The sequence below is a fragment of the Simochromis diagramma genome, unplaced genomic scaffold, assembly GCF_900408965.1.
Source record: "Simochromis diagramma unplaced genomic scaffold, fSimDia1.1 OVJJ01000313.1, whole genome shotgun sequence".
Classification (NCBI taxonomy): domain Eukaryota; kingdom Metazoa; phylum Chordata; class Actinopteri; order Cichliformes; family Cichlidae; genus Simochromis; species Simochromis diagramma.
In genome coordinates, this window is record NW_024387372.1 from 246519 (window position 1) to 268073 (window position 21555).

The window sequence follows — 21555 nt, forward strand, 5'->3', positions numbered from 1 at the left end:
TACCCCAAAATATTTCTTTTCAAATCAGCAAGGCAAAGACAGTTAATCATTTTGTTGTTTTATTTTTTCCCTTAGTGGCATCAGCAGGCAGAAATTATAGGGGTGAAGAATAGTAATGACACTGAGGATCTGAGGTCATTTCTTTAGTCCTTCATTTATACCTTGAATTATGATGGCTGTGGACTGGTAGTCATTCTTGTTCTAGTTCTTTGCTTGTTTGCTTGAATGGCACATGGGTAGTTGGTGCATTAAAAACTAAAAGCCTGTAAAATCCTGAGAATTTTGTGGACACATAAATTTGAAAGCTGACGGCCATCTGCAGAGAGCCTCGCACTCATTATCAATCTTAACTCCATTTCACATATGACATGGCTCTAGTAGTGAGGCAAGTTTCTTAACTCAAGCCATTAAACTACAATGCTACCACCTGTACTGTAGATATTAGCTTTCTGTCTCTGGATTTATAGGTCATCTTTTAACACTTTTCTCAGTGCTGTGCCATATAATATTGTCTGTTATAACACAGGTATAATTATTATGTGACGTAAAACTTACAAAACTTACATTTCTGGATATCAGTGCTGCAACGACATCGTGCAGCGACAACCACGAGACAAGCTCGGAAACGTTGGGGAGCTTTTGATTACAATCTAGCATCTGAAAATGGAGCTACTTCAGCAACTTCCAATCAAGCATAGTGATTTTCAAAATAAGAACAGTTCCTAAAGGTGGAAACAACAAACATCTCTGACAATTCAGTCAAATGCAAGAATGAAATAAACGCAGCTGATGATGTGTGACCCAAAACTAAACAAATATCTCAGCTAAGCATCACTGAAGTACTCACTTGTTGCCTTGCGTATGATAGGAAGTGCAAACAGTGGATGGAAATCACTGATGCATGACGGTAAAGGAGGGCTATAAGCAGCTAGTTAAAACACTCCACCCTATGATAATATTCCACACTCTCCTGAAAAGTTATCAGATAAAGATAATTTACTTTTCATATATAATTTACGTTAAGTGTTAAGCAGTCATGTACCGTTATAGTTACTAATAAGTTGTAATATTTAATAATCAATATGTAATAAATTCACAGGAAACTACTACAACTACTTTTGTGTTTACATTTGGTATAAAGCTATTATTGCTCTATAATTCTGCTGCTGCTTCTTCTGGCACCTTAAAGCAATAGATTCACACTTTCAATTAAGCAGTCTGTGATCAATGACAGTAACTCTTCAGAAAAGAAGGATGGAAAATGCCCTTCATTTTGTTTGCACTGCTAAATGTTGCTCCCTTTAATAAGCTGATAAAATGCTGGCAAAACACACGTTTTTGGGGCTTTTTTTCTAAATTATTAGAAATAGTGTTGCAAATTTCTTTGAAATATTGTAATATAATGTAAAGGCTGTATTGTCCACCCCTGTTTCTCCCTCTATCATATGTCAATCATTAGTATCCTTCACTAGCACAAATCCTATTGCAGAATGGATGAGAATGGAAAACCAGTATAGAACTGGTTCCCAGTAGTTCAATACTTTGGAATTGTTAGATTCCGGTTATCAGTTCCACTTGCACTGCTGATTTCAGTTTGTGTGCCAGAGGGGGAAATGATGGCATAGTCTACAGCAGCGGTCCCCAACCTTTTTTGCGCCACGGACCGGCCTTTAAGGTGTCGCAGATAAATACAACAAAATAAAACTAGTACCGGTACCGAAAAAAAGAAGATTTATTCATAACACACGCGAAAAGACCCAGAAAAACCGAGTTAACGATAAAAACGATAACAAAATAACGCTGAAACCAATAAAACCCCTGAAAGCACTTGAAGCACTGCACTGAAGCACCGCAGCAATTTCCTAATGTTGTAAACCCGCTCAACATTTGGCAATAAAATCCTTTCTGATTCTGATTCTGAAAACCATACATTTCACACCTGAGCCTCAACTCTTGCGGCCCGGTACCAAACGACTCACGGACCAGTACCGGTCCGAGGCCCGGGGGCTGGGGACCGCTGGTCTACAGTAGGGGTGCAACGATTCACAAAATTCACGGTTCGGTTCGGTTCAGTTCAGTTCGATACTTTGGTGTCACGGTTCAATATTTTTTCGATACAAAAAAATGTTCATGCCTTTTTAATTTGTCATTTATTAAAATTATAAATATATATTTTAACTCAAAAGTACAGTTTTTAAATTTAATGTTGCTGAAACAACAAAATCGTCGACGACTAATTTTATAGTCGATGCGTTGTTTGAAGCTTTGTAAGATCCCAAAAGACCCAGGAATAAGTAGTAGGATTTAAGAGTGTAATAACGGACTGAAACAGAAGATGTTTGACTCAGTCAGCGCTCCAGATGAGTTAATTGATAATCGCGTTAGTTGCGCATTAACGCTGACAGCACAAAAAAAAATATAGAGTCTAGGGCTGCCACGATTAGTCGACTAGTCATGATTACATCGACTATCAAAATCGTCGACGACTAATTTTATAGTCGACGCGTTGTTTGAAGCTTTGTAAGATCCCAAAAGAGTAAGAATAAGTAGTAGAGAGTGTAAGAGTGTAATAACAGACTGAAACAGAAGATGGCAGCACTGCATGTACAAGTATGCCAGCTGCCGTTAAACCCCGAAAAAGAAGAAGCAGTGTCCGGTATCGTAGCTGTGTCCAAATTCAGTAACCGCATCCTCCTGTGCCCGCATTTGTTGGCTGATTACGTTACAGCGACACGACAAAGACTGTCCAAATTCCAAAGATTCCGACAAATGCGGCCGACAATGCGGCCCTTCATTTCCCCAAATTTGAAGGATGGGTCGGGTGTATACTTCGTGGCCCAACCTATCCCAGAATTCATAGCGCGGCCCTGCTCAGTTTCCAACAATGGTGGCAGCTAATTAGTTTTAATATTACTCTTATTATTCTTTCTGGGTCACAAAATAAACGTTTAAGATATTTTCAAGCAATAATGTACCTGTGTAAATTTCAAATATCTGCTCAGTTTATCAAGACATCACATATTTTCAAAAGCGCTCCGACGTTTTCCGAGACGTCTGTTACCCACCAGCTCGATAGCTAGCTGGGGTTCAAGGCTCACTAGAGCCGTGAGAACAGTGGACTCCCGGCAAATCGTTTTCAAACCCACCACCGTCTTTCGCTACTCAGGTTAAACATGATATATATGAGTCACTTAGATAACTTAAAAATGTTATTGTTTGGCTTTTTTCAGTATTTTATTTGTTCCTGAGTAAATTGGTTTGGCTGAGATTAAAGTTATAGTTTTTACACAGCAGAATAAACGTCAAGCAGACAACTGATTATCAGAAGTGTGAGATGCTCGAGAATTTACTCCGGTGTCCTGTTATATTTTAGATAGCAAGGAGCAGACAGTTGAGTTTATTAAACTCTGCCAAAACAATCTGCAAATTTCATTAAAATTTTATAAACTAATATCTTGTCTTTGTTTGTAGTTAGCACATACCTTAAACACTTAAAGCTGTAAGCTAATGATAGTTATATAGTCCAATGGACGCATGATCTGATTAGCTGACTAATCGCAAAAATAATCGGTGACTAGTCGACTATCAAAATAATTGTTTGTGGCAGCCCTAATAGAGTCGCCAATTTGGGATTTCTTTGGCTTTAAACCAGATGAAAGAGGTAAACCTAAGGATGTAACCAAAGCGGTGTGTCACTTGTGCAGACGTATAGTGCGAGCAAAGTACTCAAACACGGCTAACTTGCATGAGCATGTACGTGTCCACCATACGGCTGAGTATGCTAGGCTATCACCAGCTTCTGCAGCTCCATCAACAAGCATTTGGGCGCACTCTGAGGAGGGTGCATTTCACTCGCAGATGAAAGAGGGTGCAGTTAATTTTTTCCTGTTGACTGCTTCTATTAGCTCCATCATTAATAGCAAACTTATTCATGGGCAAATAAATAATTAAATTGCCCTTGTAAAAACTATCGTCGATAGGCTATCGTGCTGGCTATTGTTGATAGTCGATATATTCGTCCAATTGCCCAACCCTAGTGCATAGTGTTTCCCCTGGGTTGCTGCTGGTGTGTTTTTTTTTTTTAAGCCTACCAAAGACAGGTTAAATAGCTCGTTAATGATACGTTCACCTATAATTGTGGCTTCTTTTTTCAACTTTTTCCAATCTTCTCTCCAGTCCCTGTATCTGCAGATGTCCAATTTGCAAACTTGAAGGGAGGCGCAATGGTGCCAGAGTTAGCATTGTTGCCTCATAGCTGGAAAGTTCTTGGTTTTTACCTGCTAGCTGGGTTCCTAGCAGGTAGGGAGTTTGTGTGCTTTCTGTATTTCCTGTAGGTTCAGACATGCTTGTTAGGTCAATTGAGAGTATGTGGTTGTCTCTCACCGTATGTCAGCTGTAAGGATGGGTATCGTTTAGGTTTTATCCAATACTGGTGCCAAACCGGTACTTTTGAAACGGTGCTGGTGCTTAAACGGTGCTTAAACCGGTGCTTAAAGAATGGAGAACACACACTTTGTCCAAAAACCTCTCATGTGTAGCTGTTTTTTTGTAAAAAGATAACAATGTTAGCCTTTTTGCAGCTATAGGGCATATATTGTATCACTCTTGGCTGGAAGAAGTGCTTAAACAATGGAAAAAACACAAACTTTTTCCAAAAACCTCTCATGTTTAGCTGTTTTCCACTTTTTCTTTGGTTGTTTTGGCCTTTTTGGCCAGGGTGAAGGGAGCATCTGACATCAAACAAGAAGACAGCTGCATGTAACTACGACGGTGTTTGCTAGTTCACCTTACATGCATAAATTTAATAATGTGGTTAGCCTACTCAACGTAAATTACACACGAACAACATTAAGCTACTTACGCAGAGAAGAACGGCTGCTGCTGGCATCATCACCCGTCAACATTTCTGCTACACTAGCAGGGCTAGGGGCCAGGACTCTACTCTTCGGGTTCTTGGGGAATGTTGCTAACTCGGTGCATTTCTCAGATTTTAAAAAAACGCTGTGCATCGCCAGGTTCGTCATCAGATTCAAGGTGTTACCTCCTTTGCACAGTATCACCTTAAAGCACTTGTTGCAGGCTGCAGAGTTTGCATCTTTTGCTGTGAAATACAGCCAGACTTTTGACTGCTTTGCCTTGGGCATTTTTAATCTGTAGCTCTGCTCTAAAAGAACGTACGTACCTGGGCCCGCCTACTATCCTTGCAAAGGTAAAATGATTGGCTAGAATCCAAAGTGTATGACATCTCAGGGGGAAAAAAAAAAAGCACCGAAATAAAGCACAATGTGCACTGCTTTTCGGTCTGGTTACTACCGTTTATGTCAGAACCAGTGCCATAATGGCACCGGATACTGGTACCCATCCCTAGTCAGCTGGGGTGTTCCACGCTTCCAGTTGTACTACAGGATGGTCTGAACTGCTATACTGTTTCCTGAGAGAGGATAAAGCCTTATGTTCGTATTATGTTTGTCACAATACAAGGAACATGTTGTGGTTGTGTTGGTAGTAGATGACTTACACTCTGTTCGCGATTTGATCATTTGTACTGCTCTTAGTATTATGGACCATGTTGGTCATTATTGGCTTTGTGTATGTTCATTAATCGGCAAATATAAAGTAGATCACTTAAAGAGCTTTCTTCTCCTGTTGGTACTTTTCCCCTGTTGCCGTCTAATGCTAATTTGGCCTTTAGTTTTGCTCTGTTCACATGTGTGACATAATGAATTAAGCTAATAATTACCAGTAAACTAATATTGGCATATCCTCAACGTGCTGCAGCCTCCCTGCAGCCTGCCACCACCTGTGCAGATGAAAGGCTGTTTGAATTCTGTTGTTTCCGGAAAGCATTGTGTCTCCTAAGGAAAGCTAAATTCCCGCTTGTGCTTTTTCCAGAAATTTCAGCTTTTCTCATTTCTCATGCCCTTCTTTTTTCCCTTTTCCCCTATGTTCTATTAGTTTGCGAGACAGCCACGGCCGCCATTCGAATTATTCCTGATGCAACACATAGCAGCTTCTAAATGGCCCAGCCTCTGTCTGCAGCTAGCCTTCTACAGCCTCAGCATGACAAATACCCCAACCTCTTTTTTTTCCTCTGTCCCCCCCCTTGCTCCTCCCATACTTCCATCTCTTTCTTCTCTACCCCTCAGTCATTTCATCCCACCATTTTTCATTCTCTGATGTCACATCACATTGTAGTTCTGCCTCTCTCCCTCTGCTTACTACATCATTTACTCTCTAGCTGCCACCTCTCGTGTCCGTTTTGCTCAGTCCAGCTTCACTGCAGACTTTTAGAAGGAAAAACAGGGAAAAAATGCACTGCAGTCAAAGGCAAAGCCCTCTGAACCCAGTGTGCTACTATTGGCAGACCCGTGTGCAGTGTAGGGAGAGAGGATGAATGAATGTGCCTGTGCTGGTATCAACTGGATGCTATAAGCCTGGCCTCTAGTCGCAGTGACAAGCCTCACGCCAATTAGCCCATTGTAGGAGTAACAAATAGGTAGATAGTCTGAGGGCTGTAGGCTGTTAGAGAGGCAGCATCTGTTGATGTTTTATCTATCAAGTGGAACTACAGTTATGGGAGTCATAGCTGTACTCTGATTTGCACATCAAGATGTCTTGTGGTCATATGAAAACATAAAAATAAATAAATGGAAAGCAAATGATCTGATGATCGGTGAAAGAGAAACCTTATGTGTTTTCATTTTTTGACTAAGCCACTTTTTTGTGATTGGTTTTCTAGCCAAGTATGTGCAGGTTTATTATCTATTTCCAGCATGAAGATAAAGTAGCATGTGTGCAGTGCAGTGAAAAAGCATTTATCTGATTTGTTAGCTTTTTGCATACTTGTCAGTGGTGTGTTTAAAGTCTGCTCATGTGGAATTATGTGGTCTGGCCATTTTCTTGTGGACAAGAATGCTCTCATCTGGACTCTGTGTGAGCTTTGGTACGAGGCAAGTTCTGTCGTTAGCTGAGGAAGAACTAAAAAGTTTGTCTGTCTCAGCAGACGCCTTTCTGTTTCACTGCACTTGTAATCTTTTTTTCTCCCACTTTTCTTTTAGAGAAGGAACTCACTGCAGTGCAGATTAATCAGAGGGATTTAATTAACTTGGCCCCGGCACACACATCAAACCTGGAGACAAGACAGGCTATAAACTCAGCCAATTATCTTCTGCTAGAGGGGTGGGGGTAAATGTGATGGGGTCGGAAACCCCTCGCGTCCCGGTCCCCTCAGGTCCAGCCATCCTCCATCTGTGAGCAACTGCAAAGCCTTTTTTCACTGCTACTACTGCACCCTCATCTCACCTTAATCTTCTTCACCCGAACACAGCACAGCATTAGCGATGAGCTGTTCCAGCTACTGATCCAGCCACATTAGGTTTGGATGATTACTCCAGCAAATAACTTTGTATCTGTTATTAAAACGCATTCCCCTGCATATTCACTGAAGAGACCGCCTACCATGACGAAATGGGTGTACAATTGTTTCACTTCATTTCTGTTGAATCAAATTTGGAATTTTAGTGCAATCATAATAACGTCGGTGTGTATTGACTCTTTGCTGTAAATGTCTCTTCTTCCTAGAGCTTTTGGTTTATACCGACTAAATATAGGCGCATTTCAGTGGGAAATGTCATTAAAATGCCTTTTGTTTTTAACTGAACTTCTTGGCTTTAATGATGGTAATCTTGCTGTGTCTCCCCATTGCTTTGGTCCAGTTTGATCTCTCTCAACAATGCAGTCCTGTTAGATTGACATTTATGTTTCCTGAAATGAGAATCCTACACTCTTTAGTGATACTCTAATTTTCAAATTTCATGTCATCTAGGTTTTTTTGTGGAGCCAGTTCTAAAAAAAAAATTTCAGCTCCTCCCTTGTCACAAGGGATTGCCACTGATGGTAGCTCCTCTTATTTGTCAGAGTGGAGTTACATCTGATGCACTGGCCGACACAGCCATAAAAGGCTTAGGGGGTCTAGCTTCAATCAAACCACAAAACTTTAACTTGCCAAGTGAATATGTAAACCACAACTTACATATCTTGGTGTATCCTGAGAACCAGCTCACATGTTGAGAACTGTCTATTCTGCTGTGGTATTAGCAGTAGATGAAATACACTCCAAGGAAAACTTCCCTCACCCCTGCTATAGATATTACTGTAATGGGCTAACCTTATCGCGTGATGTGCTTTGATCAGGCCAAAGCATTTTGGCTTACAACTAGGGAAGGGGATAGAGAACCGGTTTTGCAGAAAACTAGTTCCCAGTAGTCCAATTCCTTGGAATTGTTAATCTGTCTGCCTATCAGTCCCGCTTATCGGTTCTTGCACTTGCAGTAGAATCAACTGATTTCGGTTCACATGTCAGAGGAGGAAAATAGCAGCGCAGTCTAGAGCATGGATAGGACAAGATAAATAGTGGAAAACTGCATCCATAGATCCCATAGATCTGCTGCTAAGCCTGAACCTGGTCAACTTGCTTGTTTTATTAGACCAGGCATTGTCACTGAACCTCATGTACTTGCTAATGCTAGCTGTGTTTCCATGCAAAGCACAGATCATAATAATGGATTGGATTTATATAGCGCTTTTCAAGGCACCCAAAGCGCTTTACAATACCACTATTCATTCACTCTCACATTCACACACTGGTGGAGGGAGCTACAGTTGTAGCCACAGCTGCCCTGGGGCAGACTGACAGAAGCGAGGCTGTCATATCGCGCCATCGGCCCCTCTGGCCAACACCAGTAGGCAAGTAGGGTAAAGTGTCTTGCCCAAGGACACAACGACCAGGACAGAGAGCCCAGGGATCGAACCGGCGACCTTCCGGTTAAAGATGCGATTCCCAACCCCCTGAGCCACGGTCGCCCTAATAATTGAACTCAGAGCAGTGAAAGCAGAGTCAACAACAGATTGTCTGACATGCCTCACACAGACATAACTTGTGAGATAACTTACCCCTGGTGGAGACGATGCTTCTTTTACAAGGTTTTACTTTGGCCCAGGCACACACAAATAAAATAACTGTTTCCGATAGATGTTTGGTCGACTCTGACTCACCATAGCCATTTTGTTGGTTTTCATTTTCTGTGATGAATTGTTTGTTTGTTAGCTCTGTAGATGTTTTCACATAGCTCTTTAGCCCTTGTCATTGGTTAAAAGTGTATATATAAAAATGAATAAAAGTGAAATGTGGATCATACATTTGCTAAACTCAGTTGAAAGGTGTATGTAATTATTTTTCCTGTATTAAAACATACGTGATATGAAATAAGAACACTAGAGGTTTAGACACATAGTTCTAAACCTAGTTATTTCTATACAGGGAGTGCAGAATTATTAGGCAAGTTGTATTTTTGAGGAATAATTTTATTGTTGAACAACAACCATGTTCTCAATGAACCCAAAAAAACTCATTAATATCAAAGCTGAATGTTTTTGGAAGTAGTTTTTAGTTTTAGCTATTTTAGGGGGATATCTGTGTGTGCAGGTGACTATTACTGTGCATAATTATTAGGCAACTTAACAAAAAACAAATATATACCCATTTCAATTATTTATTTTTACCAGTGACACCAATATAACATCTCCACATTCACAAATATACATTTCTGACATTCAAAAACAAAACAAAAACAAACCAGCGACCAATATAGCCACCTTTCTTTGCAAGGACACTCAAAAGCCTGCCATCCATGGATTCTGTCAGTGTTTTGATCACCATCAACATTGCGTGCAGCAGCAACCACAGCCTCCGAGACACTGTTCAGAGAGGTGTACTGTTTTCCCTCCTTGTAAATCTCACATTTGATGATGGACCACAGGTTCTCAATGGGGTTCAGATCAGGTGAACAAGGTGGCCATGTCATTAGTTTTCAAATTCAAATTCTAATTTTATTTGTCACGTACACAGTCATACACAGTACGATGTGCAGTGAAATGCTTAGACAACTGCTCGTGACCTAAAGAAAAAAAAAAAGGAAAAGGCTATGAATAAGATAGGAAATAAATATGAAAAATTAAAAAGTGTAAATTTAACTAGGAAGGAATAAAATATAAAAAATTAAAGTTAAAAATGAAATAACTGTACAACACAAATTAGAATGAAGGGTAAATTCAACTGGGGATGAATAAGATAAAATATATAAATTAAAGTTGAAAATAAAATAACTGTACAACAAAATACACAATACACAGTATAGAACTATATAAGAATGTATGAAGAAATATAAATAAATAAATATATATATACACACAATAACAGCAGCTGTACAAGTATTAACTGGAAATGAAGAATATAGTGACCAGTGTTGTGCAATCCACATTTGTAAGTTTTATTTGTGCAGTGCAAATATGCTTAAAGTGATTTAAGTGATGAAGTGAAAACAATGTCCAGAATGTCCAGTGTGTGTAAGAACTGTATGTGTGGGTCAGTACTGTGTGGTGGTGTGATTGAGAGACCGTATCGCCTGCAGGAAGAAGCTCCTCCTCAGTCTCTCTGTGTTGGTCTTCAGGGAGCGGAATCGCTTTCCTGACCTCAACAGAGAGAACAGTCTGTTGTTGGGATGGCTGAGGTCCTTCACGATCTTCCTGGCCTTGGTCCAGCACCGCCTGCTGTAGATTGAGTGCAGGTCAGGGAGCTCGGAGCGGATGGTGCGCTCAGCTGACCACACAACCCTCTGTAGAGCTCGTCTGTCCTGCATGGTGCTGTTCCCGAACCAGGTTAAGATGTTTCCCGTTAGGATGCTCTCTATGGTGCAGGAGTAAAAGTTCCTGAGCACCTTGGAGGGCAGTTGGAAGTGTCTCAAGCGTCTGAGGTGGTAGAGACGCTGACGGGCCTTTTTCACCACGGTGTTGATGTGACAGGACCATGACAGGTCCTGCGTGATGTGAACTCCGAGGTATTTGAAGCTGTCCACTCTCTCTACTGGGCACTCGTTGATGACGGGGGTCTGGTAGTTCCTCTCCTGCTTAGTGCTGAAGTCCACTATCAGCTCCTTTGTCTTACTGACGTTTAGAAGGAGGTTGTTCCTCTGGCACCAGTTCTCCAGATTCCTAATCTCCTTCAGGTAGGCCGTCTTGTTGTTATCAGAGATCAGGCCCACCACGACGGTGTCGTCAGCAAACTTGATGATGGTGGTGGAGCTGGTAGTGGCCACACAGTCATATGTGTACAGAGAGTACAGCAGGGGGCTCAGAACACACCCCTGGGGGGCTCCAGTGCTGAGAGTGGTGGAGGCTGAGACATGTCCGCCCAACCTTACTGCCTGTGGTCTGCCAGTTAGGAAGTGGAGATCCACTGACACATAGATGAGCTGAGTCCCAAATGCTCCAGCTTGGTGGTGAGTGTGGAGGGAATTATGGTGTTAAATGCAGAGCTGTAGTCTATGAAGAGCATTTTAACATAATTCTCCCTTCTAGTGTCCAAGTGAGTGAGTGATGTGTGGAGGAGATGAGAGATGGCATCGTCTGTGGAACGATTTGGACGGTAAGCAAACTGTAATGGGTCCAGTGTGTCTGGTAGTGAAGAAATGATGAAGTCTCTGACCAGGCGTTCAAAACACTTCATCACTACTGGGGTGAGGGCTACAGGGCGATAGTCATTGAGAGAAGCAGGGTGGGGTTTCTTCGGGACAGGAACAATGATGGACTCTTTGAAGCATGTGGGGATCACCGACTGAGATAAAGAGATGTTGAATATCTAGAAGCTAGCTGGTATTCGCAGTCTCTGAGGATACGACCTGGGATGGCGTCTGGTCCTGCTGCTTTCCTGGTGTTCACTCTCTTGAAGGCTCTCCTTACTTCATGCTCGGAGATGACGAGCACGTTTCCGGTGCTGGCAGTATCTTCCTGTCTGCAGCCGTTAGCGCCGCTAGCACTAGCATTGTTGGAGTCCTTAGCTGCAGCCTCGAAGCGAGCATAGAAAGTGTTCAGCTCGTCTGCCAGAGTCACGGCCGCGTTCGTCATACCGGTTGTTGGTGCTTTACAGTCCTTATTGTCCTTAGTCCCCGCCACAGGCTCCTAGAGTCACTCTGTTGGAGTTGTGACTCTAGTTTCCTCCCGTAACGCTGCTTCGCCTCTTTCAACGCCCTCCGCACGTTATATGACGCGGCTTTGTACGGGTCCATGTTCCCCGTTGTGAGTCCCGTGTTGTAGGCAGCGGTGCGGGATCTCAGAGCGTCGCGGATGGTTTTATCCACCCACGGCTTCTGGTTGGGAAACGTTGTGATAGTCTTTGTCTCCACGGTATCATCCGCTAGTTTCCCGATGAATCCCACAACCGCTTCCGTAAACACGTTGACATCATCATTGGAGCTGTTTCTGAACATGCCCCAGTCTACGTCATCGAGTGCGTCCTTTAACGCGGCCACCGATTGATCAGTCCAGCGCGCGATCTTCCTCTGAACCGGAACTTCCTGTTTCAGCCTCTGTTTGTATTTTGGCATGAGGAAGATGGTGGCGTGATCGGATTTGCCAAACGGAGGGCGGGATTGTGCCTTGTAGCCGTCCTTGACCATAGTGTACCAGTGGTCCAGTGTCCTTTCACGTCTGGTGGGGCAGGTGATGTGTTGATAAAAGTTCGGCGCTGCGCGTTTGAGGTTGGCACTGTTAAAGTCCCCCGTCACAATAAGCGCAGCGTCCCGGTGTTGTGTCTGGTGCTGTGTGAGTGCCTCATGCAGCTCACGCCGGCTCGCTTCCCTTTGTTCTCCCTCAAGATCTCACTCGGCCAGCTCGGATCCGGAGTTAAAAACTTCGAATTGTGAGTACATTGTATACCAATAGAAACAAGAGTGTCACTGTCATACCTAATGTACCCAATGGTGATGATTTTGCCGATTTAGAAACGCTGAAAACTAACTTAAAAAACAAAGACAAAGAAAAAGTGGTCGGAGCAGTTGTGACGGCAGCCAACCTCACCGGCGCCATCTTGACTTTTGTTTTTCTTTTATACCCTTTCTTGCCAGCCACGCTGTGGAGTACTTGGACGCGTGTGATGGAGCATTGTCCTGCATGAAAATCATGTTTTTCTTGAAGGATGCGGACTTCTTCCTGTACCACTGCTTGAAGAAGGTGTCTTCCAGAAACTGGCAGTAGGACTGGGAGTTGAGCTTGACTCCATCCTCAACCCGAAAAGGCCCCACAAGCTCATCTTTGATGATACCAGCCCAAACCAGTACTCCACCTCCACCTTGCTGGCGTCTGAGTTGGACTGGAGCTCTCTGCCCATTACCAATCCAGCCACGGGCCCATCCATCTGGCCCATCAAGACTCACTCTCATTTCATCCGTCCACAAAACCTTAGAAAAATCAGTCTTCAGATATTTCTTGGCCCAGTCTTGACGTTTCAGCTTGTGTGTCTTGTTCAGTGGTGGTCGTCTTTCAGCCTTTCTTACCTTGGCCATGTCTCTGAGTATTGCACACCTTGTGCTTTTGGGCACTCCAGTGATGTTGCAGCTCTGAAATATGGCCAAACTGGTGGCAAGTGGCATCTTGGCAGCTGCACGCTTGACTTTTCTCAGTTCATGGGCAGTTATTTTGCGCCTTGGTTTTTCCACATGCTTCTTGCGACCCTGTTGACTATTTTGAATGAAACGCTTGATTGTTCGATGATCACGCTTCAGAAGCTTTGCAATTTTGAGACTGCTGCATCCCTCTGCAAGATATCTCACTATTTTTGACTTTGCTGAGCCTGTCAAGTCCTTCTTTTGACCCATTTTGCCAAAGGAAAGGACGTTGCCTAATAATTATGCACACCTGATATAGGGTGTTGATGTCATTAGACCACACCCCTTCTCATTACAGAGATGCACATCACCTAATATGCTTAATTGGTAGTAGGCTTTTGAGCCTATACAGCTTGGAGTAAGACAACATGCATGAAGAGGATGATGTGGACAAAATACTCATTTGCCTAATAATTCTGCACTCCCTGTACAGCTGCTGCAGATGGTACATGGTTACATGGTTGCTATGGTGACCAAGACAATGGCGGACAAGGTTTTGGGAATGAAAAAAGCGAAGGTGTCACGTCTTCATTTTCCTTTATTTTAATTTGTCTCTTCAATATGGAAATTGACTTTGTATGCATACATTGTCCGTGTGTGTGTGGGTGGTGTGTGTGCATTTCTGCTGATTGAAAGTATTGTGGTTTCTTCCTAAATCACCTTGAAGTCACCTTACTGTCAAACTGAAAGCAGAAAAGAAGCAGGAGCATTCTTTCAGAATCTCTACGTGTGTGTGTGTGAGAAAGAGAGAGAGAGAGCGAGAGAGAGAGAGTGACATCCTGCTAACCTTTACACCTCTAGTAACTACCTACTCTACATCTCTACTAATCTTATCCTGTGCAGCCATTAAACCAGGCTCAAAGTAAGGCGGTGCGATATGACCAAAATCTCATCCTGATAACAATATATATCACAAAATAGAGCATTTTCTGTAAATTCTGTGTACCTGGAGTTGAGTGTTTTGACTGATGCATGAAACTATATATGAGTATTTATTACACGGCGTGGTGCGGGGAATAGCCGGTTCTAATGTTTGAGTCTAAGGATTATTTTCAGCGCTCTTTTTTGCTCCTCATCCGTAGACTCTCTCCATACTCTTTCACATGATTCTTGCGTAGATGGTATAAGAGGTTTGTTGTGTTGGAGTCTGTTGTGGGGACCTGTTTGCGGCAAAGTTTGCATAGTAAAGTTTTCTTCTCCATGTCAGACTTTTCATAACCAAACCAGATCCATGCTACAGATGTAGCCCCTCGTTTAGGAATAAGGTCCTCAATTTGTTGTGACTGGTCTTTCTGTTTCAAGCTGCCTGGTTCTACCTCACCTTCACTGGTCATGCTGGTATTCTCTGAAATGATGAAAAAATATTTCCATAAACAGTGGATTTTGTGACACCACCAAACAAATGATAGCAAATAATATTAAATGATGATAGATGTTTTATTTTCGTCATCCGATATATTTCGTCATATCGCACGGTCCTAGTTTAATGTTTTTTTGTGTGCTGGTGCTTTATTAGCTAGAGTTACACATGATAAAAACTAAATCCATCCATATTACATATAAATTTAATATAGATAGTGGCTCTTTAATGTATTGGCTTACACATTTACCTAACAACAGGAAAATGGACTCCGCTGAATTTGAACCATGGATGACCCAGTTAGGAGGTGAAAACTCAACAAATCAAGCCAACATGGATTTTTCTTTTCTGCTGTCAGCTCTTGTCAAATTCTGTGCACACAACAGATCTGCAAGACCCCACTGACGAGTCCCTCTGACATTGTTTGCAGCAATGGGCTTTTTCATTATTCACTTTTCACTTTATCAGATAAAGTGGAATAGATCTTGATTGTATTTCACATTTTTCTTTTTTGTCCTCCTTCCTTTTATTTGCAGAACATGGATAAGACACAACTCCCGTCTGTGACACTGATTGTAGGCTGTGGAGTGTCTTCACTGACATTGCTGCTACTCATCATCATCTATGTGTCTGTCTGGAGGTGAGATATTACAGCTTGCATTAAAAATATTAGCACAGGGCTGTGATTAATGTGAGGAGGAAGTGTTAACAACAGACTAGCAGCTCATCAGGTGGGAGGATATGAACCATCTGACTTAAATCTATCAAGGACAAAAGGACAGTGCTACTAAAAGCATGCTTTCTGCTGGTTTTAAGATTTTCAAAGATTGTGTTTCATTTAATTAAAAAGCCTACAAAATTATTAAAAGCTCTTAAATAAGCAGTAGAGCCAAAATCTAATGTAACAGTGTAGATTGAGAATGTAAAATCTTCTACTTTCCAAAGCTGTACCTACAGTACCTTTTCCATTAGTTTTCCATTAGGTCATAGCACCTGATACCAGGTATTTTTTAGTACCTGCTCGCCCAGGGTTCAAAGCAATCCGAGCACGTCCTAAAATGTGATGTCGTCAGACTGCATGCCACCGATTGGCAGGTTAGTAGCATCACTCGATGAGTCGTGAGAACTAGGGTTGGCTTTTTCCTGATTCAAATTGATTTTAGTTTGAATAATGCAATATCCATTCATTAAATCTTGATTTGGTTTTTAAATATAAATGTATTATGTCAGAAACGCCAGAATCTCAGCGTAAAGCTCACAAAACTATTTCAACAACAGCCAAAAAGCCAAAATAGCAGGTACACGGATTCCGCTCAAACATGTAAACACAAAACGAGATCCAGGGCACGTACGCGGACATGCCATCATCTCACAGATTCTGAAGCTGCAGGTTTTTTGTCAATCTCCAACCAAAATTCACTGAATCAGCAACAAAAGAAGACCAAAACTACGCTTCACGTTTGAAAGGCATAGTAAAAAGTGCCCTCTTACTTTGGCAGTTTTGCTCACACCATAATAAAATCACTCTTGTTTCACAGCTCTTTCTCTCAGTATACTTCAAGACCAGTTATTTTCTATCTCTATCGCTATTACTTGCTTGCTTACTAAGCACCAAACTACCGTAGTGTACAGTGTTATCGGCAACAGTTTTTTTCTTGTCTTCCCGCAAGAAAACCTAATTTCTGCTGTTCAGTACCGAAGAAATTGAAACTTTTATAAATTATGCCAAACTGCAAAACACTTAGCTGTGTAATTAAAACCTCTTGAACTTTGCTCTGCTTCACCTCAGCAACATGTTCATATGTCGTTTAATGTTTTTTTTTTCAGTTTTTGATCTACTGCAGAATATTTTTAAGGCGGTTATCTGCTATAAAAGGCCAGGCCAAGAAAATTTCCTTCATATTTTTTTGTTTCATCCTCTGTTACTTTGACACAAAAGCATCTGCTGTGATGTTTAAACCTCTGATGAAGTCTCACAAGTGTCAGTTTTGTTTTTATTCTTAGATATAAAAATATGGATATGTACTGATAAATGATCATAATTATAATATTCCTGACTGTCTGAGTCAAAATTGAATTAAATTGAATCGAAGCGAAATCGGGGATCGCATTGAATCAGGTTGACGATACCCAAGCCTAAAGAGAGCGTCTCATTAAAACCGAGCCTATATTACACATTTGTTTAGATACTGAATGTGGAGAGTAATGGTGCCATCCTATCAAATCCTTAAGTCTCTTGATCTATGAGTCTGGACAGAAATGGATGTAAACTGTACCTGAACCAGTTGGTATAGAACAACAAAGAGTTCTAGTTTTCCCCTTTTGAAGTTTAGAAACTGAAAAAACGTGAGCTTTGCTATCATGTACCACAGCAAACTTTGCATTTCTTTGTATCTTTTCTATTTTTGAAGTCGCAAAATATATACCATGTTTTTCTTTTACTAGAGGACTAATTGGCTAAGCAGCTGAAATGTGATATAACACCTAATTCTAGTTTTGTTTTTTTGTTTTGTTTTTTTTATCCATACTGACTTTTTGGAGTCCTCTAGGGAAAAAGTGTATTCCCCAAGCAGCTGGTCATTTTTTTGCTGGAGACTGACTGTATGCAAGTGAAACCAGAGGCTGCTACACCAAAAACCTCTCTGCTCTGCGATTGTTTTGACTACAGCTGAACAAAAAAAACCACAACTATTTTTGGTTTGCATTGCACTTTTTGCTCTCTTTCTTTCCGCTACTGCTCAATGAGTAGTTTGTGAATGTTTGCAGACAAGTCAGAGTCTTCCAAGCAAAGGACAGGTAACCATGGCAATCTGTTAGCAACTAAAGCACCCTTTTTCACTGAAGCACTGTATACCTCTTTGCAACCAATTTCGCATGCTGATTACCATCAACTACTTTCCAAAGTCTTCTCTAGTGAATGGTAGTGGCCAGTTAGGCCAATTACAGGTAGTGTAATGACAAGACTGGTTTTAAATGACATTCTACTGTATGCAGCATGAAAAATAAAAGTTTTCTTACCTCAGTGAATCTTGCACAAAAAGCATGTTCAGTGTATTCTGGAAAATTTATGTAAAATGTAGAATGAATTTAACCCAAAATATACACTATATTTATACACACACACACATACACACACACACACACACATATATATATATATATATATATATATATATATATATATATATATATATATATATATATATATATATATTAGGGGTGCAACGATATTCGTATCGATATTGAACCGTTCGATACAGTGCTTTCGGTTCGGTACGCATATGTATCGAACAATACAACATTTGTAATTTATTTTATCAATTTTCCTTCTGACGATGCTGTCTGTGTTGAGCGCTCAGTGAATCTGTGTTCGACTACTCCGCCTAGGCTGCACTGTCGAGCGCAGATCCACTGAGCGCTCAACACAGACAGCATAGTCAGAAGGAAGAGCGCAGGGCAAGCTAGCGAGACAGAAGTTAAGCTCTACTTGCAACATTCAGATCTGGCGTTTGGAATTATTTTGGTTTTCATGTGACGTATGACCCTGAAGGTAAGCGAGTCATGGACTAAAGTAAAACAGTATGTTGGATGTGCCATGCAATGCTCAATTACATTGGTGTGAACTAGTGTGTTAGCGCAGTTAGCTCGTTAACGTGTTTGCCGTCTAGCCCCATGCACGGAGCGATCGGCGGTAGCTCGTTAACGGAGATTTGCCGTGTTGTGGCGTTAAGGTCATTTCAACGAGATTAACCTGAAAGCACTAGTGGGAACACAACGAATATGACTGCACATTTATGCCGACATCATCCTAGTGCAAAGACAAGTGGAAGCAGAAAAAAAACAAGCAAGCATGCTACTAACTTTAGCCGAGTCATTTAGACAGCTGTTAGCACATGATTCTCCTTATACTGCTGAGAATATAGCCCAGAAGAAGCGGATAGTATAGCTTTTATTTTGGAAAGAGCCATTTCTCTGTAATAAACTCTCTTTTCCAAAGATGAGTGATTCCTCAATCAGATACAGGGCTTGCAATATCGCTAGCCCGACGTCCCGGAGCTAGCGATTTTTTCAGTCAGGCTACCAAAATCTATCTCTTCCCTGCCCGTCGGGCTATTGTAGGAAAAATATATGTCAATGCTTTTGCATTCTTTCAGAAATGTAGCTGGGTAATTATGTCATTGGCATCGGTGAGCCACTGTCAATATGTGACATATTGAAGTCGCGTTTGAATTTGCGCTTGTTTTTTTGCTTTCACTTTGCAATCGTGCGAACTGTGTATAGAGAGCGACAGCACTGATCTGTGAGTGATGATAATTTGTGCACCAATTCCTCTGACATCGTCTTATTAATCGTTAGCTTACTATGCAAACATGACAAGTGAAATCTCCCGCAGCAAGCTTAAACATGTGAGAGGTTGATCGCGCAGAGAATCGCTGAGCTTATGTGAGTGAGCGTGTAAAAGCAGCATTTCAGTTCTGCTGAGCCAAATAAGACAGGTCAGGGTGAAGAAGTGACAGCCAAAGAAAAGCTTACCACAAAACGGAGAAGTTATGACAAATCAGACTATAAGGCAAAAAGAAAGTGCAGCTTTATGGTTTCATGGACAAAAGAATTTCTGTGGCTGCAATATGACGAGCTAAATAACCAGGGCTGCACATAAGTGGTCAGCAGGTGCGCATTCGCTGTCAAAATAAAAAACATGCACAAGGGTTAGGGTTAAATTTAAAAACTGTACTTTTGAGTTAAAATATATATTTATAATTTTAATAAATGACAAATTAAAAAGGCATGAACATTTTTTTTGTATCGAAAAAATATCGAACCGTGACACCAAAGTATCGAACCGAACCGAACCGTGAATTTTGTGTATCGTTGCACCCCTAATATATATATATATATATATATATATATATATATATATATATATGTCAGACTGGTTTTACACTGTTGAAATATCCTATTATAGTATGAAAAACGTTTCATGCGTGCACGCTAAAAATAATAATACAATTAAATAATAATTAAAGATAATTTGAAAAAACTCTGTCAAATAGGCCTTCAGTCATATGCTGAGGAGAGTTTTACAGTTTGCTTCAAACTTGGTTTGAAAAAGTCAACATTAAGAATCACCTCTTGCATAAGAGTTAGAGATGCACTGACATATTACCTCAATATTGGTATCGGCTGATATTGGCCTTATTGACTGTTATCAGTATATGAGCAAATAAAACATAATTTACATATCAGTGACAGATATGTATTAACACCTGATATATATTTCAGAATTATTATTACTTGTGTCCCCCAGGGGAAAAAAAGGGAACAGACAGCTAAAAACAGAATATACAAAAAAAAGTCTTTGCACTTGGAACCAGATTGTTATTTTGAAGATCACTATATGTCTAGAATCTTTGCATCCCTCTTAATATGTTCTGTTGTTGGAAGAATACAGTGACACTGTAACAGATTTCTGCTTGACAGATTTAGGGCTAGCACTGTTATGTCACAGTGAGAGTATCTGGGTTCGAGTCCTGCTACTCAGCTGTGTTTCTTCTGTGTGGAGTTTGTCTGCTCTCTCTCTGTCTGCATGTGTTTCCTCCCACAATCCAAAGACGTTAATAAACTGGCACTATAGAACATCCTCAATTAGTATTTGGTGCTGTGGTAGGAAAATACCACAGCAGCTGGAGAAATCCTTGAAGTTGATGCCCCAATCTTTTCTGTAGGTCTGATTGCTAGTTTCACTCATAGGTGTCTCTTTCATCCTCCTGCAGGTACATCCGGTCTGAGCGTTCAGTCATCCTTATTAACTTCTGCCTCTCCATTATCTCGTCCAATGCCCTTATTCTCATTGGACAGACGCAGACACGGAATAAGGTAAGCCAAACTCTTCCCTAGTGAATGGTAGTAGCCAGTGGTGCCAATTAAAGGTAGTGTAATGACAAGACAGGTTTTAAATGATGAATATGAGTGAGAGTCACTCATATGACTGTAGTCATGTTCTTTGCCAGAGTATGTATTAATGAATAAAGTCTCTTCATACTTGTTTCCTGTCTTCACCTGTTGTTTCAGATCTTATGCACCCTGATTGCTGCGTTGCTTCATTTCTTCTTCTTGTCTTCATTCTGCTGGGTTCTGACAGAGGCATGGCAGTCCTACATGGCAGTGACAGGCCGCCTCAGGAATCGCATCATACGCAAGCGTTTCCTGTGTCTCGGCTGGGGTGGGCTTTCTCTCTCTCCAATTTTATTTACTTTCTTTCTTCTTGTGCTTATTCACCTTGTTCATCCTGTTTTTCTTCCTTATTTGCTTCCTGCTTTTTTCTTCTCTTCTTTTTTATCCCCTTTCCCTTTTCCCCTCATTGTTCACATCAGTTCCTCCTATATCTTTTTTTTCTTACTTTTCCAGGTTACTGTCCTTTTCTTGCCTACTCTGTGCTTTCCTTCCTGCTGTTTTACCTTTCATTACCTGTTTATTCTTTTCTTCACTTCCTTTTATGTGTCTTGTCATCTACCTCGTAATCTCTATGTTAAAGTCCATTTTTATTTCCTCCCAGGTCTCCCTGCTCTAGTAGTGGCGATCTCAGTGGGATTCACCAAGGCAAAGGGTTATGGAACATCAAGCTAGTAAGCAAGTTGTCCTATAGATCTGTCATTGTATGCTACCTCTTCTTTAACTATTAATGGCAGAGTATTA

The 21555-nt window shown here is 41.2% G+C and overlaps 1 protein-coding gene across 10 annotated transcripts in view; it reads left to right on the forward strand.

Moving 5' to 3' along the window:
* adgrb1a (adhesion G protein-coupled receptor B1a) overlaps nucleotides 1–21555 on the forward strand; it is a 218172-nt gene that overhangs the window by 162911 nt on the left and 33706 nt on the right. For all 10 annotated transcript variants that reach the window (XM_040008486.1, XM_040008477.1, XM_040008479.1 and 7 more), the window contains 4 exons: nucleotides 15396–15499; nucleotides 20634–20736; nucleotides 20932–21082; nucleotides 21416–21485. In XM_040008486.1, the coding sequence (XP_039864420.1) occupies nucleotides 15396–15499; nucleotides 20634–20736; nucleotides 20932–21082; nucleotides 21416–21485 (428 nt within the window). The remainder of the gene's footprint in view (nucleotides 1–15395; nucleotides 15500–20633; nucleotides 20737–20931; nucleotides 21083–21415; nucleotides 21486–21555) is intronic.